The sequence below is a fragment of the Hippocampus comes genome, unplaced genomic scaffold (genome assembly GCF_001891065.2).
Source record: "Hippocampus comes isolate QL1 unplaced genomic scaffold, H_comes_QL1_v1.1 scaffold51, whole genome shotgun sequence".
In the NCBI taxonomy this organism is placed as follows: domain Eukaryota; kingdom Metazoa; phylum Chordata; class Actinopteri; order Syngnathiformes; family Syngnathidae; genus Hippocampus; species Hippocampus comes.
This window is the reverse complement of record NW_017805497.1, coordinates 1,005,899-1,011,218: the sequence shown is the minus strand read 5'-3', so window position 1 is coordinate 1,011,218 and position 5,320 is coordinate 1,005,899. Positions and strand designations below refer to the sequence as shown.

General features: G+C 42.2%; 2 protein-coding genes and 2 non-coding genes across 4 annotated transcripts in view; all 4 read left to right on the top strand.

Annotated features, from left to right (window-relative positions):
* Nucleotides 1–1,837, top strand: part of hmox2a (heme oxygenase 2a) — a 6,304-nt gene extending 4,467 nt beyond the window's left edge. The window contains exon 7 of the mRNA XM_019876812.1: nt 1,529–1,837. Within this exon, the coding sequence (XP_019732371.1) occupies nt 1,529–1,531 (3 nt within the window). The 3' untranslated portion in view covers nt 1,532–1,837. The remainder of the gene's footprint in view (nt 1–1,528) is intronic.
* On the top strand, nt 30–101 carry trnad-guc (transfer RNA aspartic acid (anticodon GUC)). The gene has a single exon. It is a non-coding gene; the product is annotated as a tRNA-Asp (tRNA).
* Nucleotides 678–749, top strand: trnad-guc (transfer RNA aspartic acid (anticodon GUC)). The gene has a single exon. It is a non-coding gene; the product is annotated as a tRNA-Asp (tRNA).
* Nucleotides 1,838–2,411: 574 nt separating the features above from the next.
* The window catches only part of lonrf1 (LON peptidase N-terminal domain and ring finger 1), a 17,113-nt gene continuing 14,204 nt past the window's right edge, over nt 2,412–5,320 (top strand). The window contains exon 1 of the mRNA XM_019876634.1: nt 2,412–3,160. Coding sequence (XP_019732193.1) covers nt 2,548–3,160 — 613 coding nt within the window. The 5' untranslated portion in view covers nt 2,412–2,547. The remainder of the gene's footprint in view (nt 3,161–5,320) is intronic.

The following is a 5,320-nucleotide window of genomic DNA, read 5'->3' as shown; positions in this document are numbered from 1 at the left end:
TATATATAAATTCCGAAAACAGTACCACTTCCTCGTTAGTATAGTGGACAGTATCTCCGCCTGTCACGCGGAAGACCGGGGTTCGATTCCCCGACGGGGAGGATTAACTATATTGTTATTTTACTGTACAGTACCTTTAATGATTTTGTTCAAATCAATGTTTCTCAAATATTATTAATTGCTGAATGTGTAAATGTATTGGACTGATACCAGCCTTTTTTCAGGGCATCGAAAAACTCAAACCCTTCCATCTGTGAACTTTTCAGCTCATTCCAATTCATTTTTTTTAATCTCAAAATAAACTATGCAAATTTTGGGAGGTTGACTCCAACTCAAACCAAATACTTCCAAAAAATGACAAGTCTTACGTATTAAAAAGCAGCAAAAGCCATTTTCTTTTAATGTTACTTTACTGTCACAACTAATAATAATAATAATAAGAGGAAGAAGAAGAAGAAGAAGAAGAAGAAGACAAACTACAAAAATAAGAACGAAAATATGTTGGGTTATGGTCAACATTTTGCATTCCGTATCTAGTCTTAATAAAAACACTCACTTCAGTCGAAGACAAACTACAAAAATAAGAACGAAAATATGTTAGGTTATGGTCAACAGCTTTTTGCATTCCGTATCTAGTCTTAATAAAAACACTTACTTCAGTTGTTTAAATAGTTCACTCCTCGTTAGTATAGTGGACAGTATCTCCGCCTGTCACGCGGAAGACCGGGGTTCGATTCCCCGACGGGGAGGACTAAGGTCGGTCCCTAAAAGGTCAAGCATTGGTTCGGGTTCGGGTTCGGGTCGGGTCGGGCTTCTCTCTCACTTTTTTTTTTTTTAATAAATATTTTAAAATAAATACTGTAGCGGACACTAGGACCATGCTTCTCACCCAGCCAGCAGGCATACATAGGGGGCGTGTTTATGTGAATGTCCACCAAAAATACTCACAAATAAAATATGAAATGTCGGGTTTGCTTCGGGCTCGGGCCTGCAAATCAAGCGAAGTGATCGGGCTCGGGCCGGGTCGGGCTTTAATACCCTCGGGCCCGGTCGGGTCGGGCTCGATTTTTTAGGACAGATCTTATCTCTAGTAGGGTGGCACAGTGGACAACTGGTTAGCCTCGTGCTAACCAGCTAATACCTCGTCGGCTTCACAGTGCAGAGGTGCTGGGTTCGATTCCAGCCGTCCTGTGTGGAGTTTGCATGTTCTCACCATACCTTCGTGGGTTTTCTCATGGTACTCTGGTTTCCTTCCACATTCCAAAAACATGCGTGGCAGGTTGATTGGGCACTCCAAATTGTCCCGAAGTGTGATTGTGGGCGTGAATGATTGTTTGTCTGTGTGTGCCCTGCAATTGGCTGGCAGCCAGTTCAGAAAAAATGGCATAGAAATTGTCACCAAAAATGTCGTGTATACAACTAATCAATGTCACAGTAAACTGCATCGATCTTGCAAAGGTGCCCCCGACAAGCAAAATCTGTGTCACATTAATAAATTGTTCTGTTCTGTCCTCCCTGTTCTGACCAGTAGAGAGCAATGTCTGCCGCTGCACTGCACCTTTGTGGAACTCACGCCCGACAAAATGTCTAAGTGAAAGGACTGCTCCGGTTGGTTAGATAAGGTCGCCGAATTGATCATTACACAATATTTTATATCATTCGCATTCCAAAAGTCGATTTGCGTTATATTCCGCCTCATTAATCGGCCCGCCGATTTATCTGGTGTGCTTTGGTGTCCGGTACAGACAAACACAATGGCTGCTTTGATTGTGTAACGTTCAAAACGTTCGCAAGGCAACATATTTTCAAAGCGTGTCCAATTTTATACAATACGTCCTGATTTATATAGCGCTTTCACAACAGCTGCAGCTGTAACAAAGCGCTGAACAAAACAGTTAACATAAAGTAAAATAATAAACACAAAACATAACATAAAACACGGGCAGTCGTGCAATCCTAACAATTTTCATCTCAAACTGCTTTAAACAACAAAGCGTATGACGGTAAAGATGATTATTTTACCTTTTTATTACAAGCACCGTGCAAGTCAAAGGAAACTAATTTTGAGGCGAGATGAAAATGTAAGTAAAGAGGCTAAATCAGTACTTGTACTTTTACCATACTTTGTTATACAATTTTTAAATGACTACTTAATTAAGTAGGCTACACAGTATGTGTGCTTTTTTTCTCGTTTGCACAACACATCACAAGTGCTGTTCGGAAAAGAACCAGAAAGCACAAAGGCGCTGACTTGTTTTATTCACGTTCTTAAATTATTACTTACTTATTTGTGAATGAACGTCAGGTCGAAGCAATAATTCTTCGACGTCCATTCCACAGTTATGAAACTTGACTAAGGCAAGGTTTTGTAACTCAGCCGCGCCGGCCAACCACAAGCTAGTTTGTGCTCACGTGACGTGAGTTTTTATGTAACCAAACGTTGGTCCACGGGGAAAGTCAGTGGACTACCCACTAAAGGAGAGATGAATAGTCGAGTTAACAGAAGAAACGCCAGTTACTCCTAACGTTGTATTTTTCTAAATTAACATGTCGCTCCAGAAGCCAGCTGAGGAAGCGACTGGGCAGAGGAGCGCTTTCTTCATAGGCACCAAACAGGACGACGTCCCTGAGCAGGAAAAGGAGGACCACCAGCAGCTCATCCTGCTAAAAGCCAACGCTTTAGCCTCGGAGAACTCCCTTAAAGAGGCCATTTACTGGTTCTCGGTGGCCTTGCGCTACGGGCCCATCAGACCCGAACAGCTAAGCACTTTTGTGGACTGTATAGTGCGGAACCAAAGAGAAAATGCATCCTGCGGCTCGGACTCGTCGTCGAAGCGGGACTCGGAGGAGCAGGGTAGCCACTGGGATAAAGTGTTCGACTGCCCCAATTGCCATAGCTTTTTAGGGGAACCAGTAACGTTAGCGTGTGGACACTCATTCTGCAAGAGGTGTTTGCAGCGAGGGCTGTTCTCCAGGTGCAAGTTGTGCCACGAAGCAGTGACACTCGAAGGAAAGCCCAACGTGATTTTGTGCGGACTTTTAGCCAAATGGTTACCCGTCGAGGTAAAACGCTCCAAAAGACTCAGCGAAGTGGACGAACTGTATCGGCGCAAACGCTGCCTTGAAGCCATTCGCCAAGCGAGCGACCTGATCCAAGAAGGTGAGTTGTACACACAACGACCGAGAGTCATGTTGACAGCGGATGTGTTTGTGCGTTTCCTGGTATTGAGCATGAGCATGAACATGGCTTGAGCGGGTTGGCCCGTTGCAGGGATACGCGAGCGCCTCCGCCATTTTGAATGTGGCAGATGTGCCCCTTTAACTACTGCAAGTCAATTGACTCAACTTAATAAACTGATTATCAGTAAAATTACACAACATTAATACATATCATTACCTCACACACAATAGCAAACGCGAACATCGCGAAGGCGTCACTTAAGCTAAAATTCGTTTCTTCGCCAATGTTGTATAAAGGAAGGAAGTACAAGACATCGTGTGGAGTACTGTACTTTATTTTCTTCTGTGCGTTTCTATAGCGACGCGATCTACTACCAGTGCCGAGCTGCTGGTCCAAGCTTACGAAATGTTCACTCGCAGCGCATGCGCTTCGGGGTCAGCTTGTATAAGTTAGGTCGTGACACAATTGCAGGTTTTGTAACTTGCAGTGGGGTGGGCTTACTTGTTATATGTGCTGCAATGCAGCCAATAGCTTTTTGTCATAGAAAATGGTCATAGGCATCAGTTGTGACTCAAGATGAGTCCTCGCGCAGCAGTCTGAAAGGAGCAGGTATACTGTTTGAGGGAATGCACTTGGACATACTGTAGTTGACTAATGTTCAGGGCAAAGAAAGTCACTGAATACCATTGTTGTTGCAAGGTTATTAGATCATCACTATATGACATTATGCAAATAGTCCTTCTTGAATGTTCACATCATTGCAGAAACAATTGTAATCATTTCCATCTGTAAAATGACACCCGCCCCCCTCCCCAAATAAATGACCTTGTGCATGCATTTGTTCCTAAAACATGCATGCATACCCAAGTTTGGGCAAAAGGTAGACGGTACCCTTGACTGTTTGCCAGTCAATCCCAAGGTACAGTACATGTCAAGAAAGATCACTCAAGTTCACAACTCAAATTTTACATCTTTATGTTTGAAGCCTGAAATGTGGCAAAAGGTAAACTTCATGTTCTGTTTCACTTCACGTCGGAATATTAAGAGAATATCTTGTTCTGATATCTTTTTTTTTTTTTTTTTTTTTTTACATTTTGGCATCAATAAAGATGAATTGGTTATGAACTAAAATCAAATGTAAAAATCACTTGTTTATTTGCATTTACCTTTATTTAGTCCATTTGAATATCATATCAATATATTGTATCGATTGTATCACTGTTATTGAATTGAATAATTCAAAAAAGCTCAGAATCTCTTTGTGTGGAATCATTAGGCCTTATATCAATGTGTATTGTATCAGTCATAAAACGTATCATTACACCCCAAGTGTACATGTATCTGGTAGGGCAGGGGTCGGCAACCCAAAATGTTGAAAGAGCCATATAGGACAAAAAAACCCCAAAAAACAAATATGTCCGGAGCCGCAAAAAAATAAAAGCTTTCTATAAAACTTACAATGAAGGAAACACATGCTGTATGTATGTAGGAGACTGGACTGCCTCAGAATTGTTTGTCATTCATTCCTTTGTTGTGTGTTCACAAACACCCCCATAGAATTTATTTTGTGATTTCCTCCCTTGATTTTTTGTTTTGGTGCATTATTTTCGCTTTTCTTAGTGTCAGTGAAGTGATCATGAATTTCTGTTCTTCAGAGGTTGTCTTTGAACGCCTCTTGAGTTGAACGAGAAGAGAGAAGGCATGGAGTCTGACGCAGACGTGTCTGTGTTTGTCGAGACTGTTAAAACCATAAATAAAGTGTACGTTTTAAAAAACCAACTCCACAGCTTTCCTTTTTCGGAGCTGCAACATGTATCTATAGCCCTGTTCACACGGCAAGATTTACTCCGACGCTGCACCGAAGTATTTTGATGCGATGTATTTTACACCGGAGCAAATTTTGTGGAGCGTTCACACGTGCAAAGCCGCTGAGCTGACAACTCCGGCGCAGCGTCGAAGCAGCTCCACTTGCGGTCACACGTGCAATTTCTGCTCCGGACCAAAACGACAGGAATGCGGAAGTAAAACAGGTTCGGGTCGGGCTTCTCTCTCGCGGACTTTTATTTATTTTTCTTTTAATAAATATTATGGTGGACACTATTCTGTCCTTGTTCAGAATAGATCCACTTGTCGGCAGTC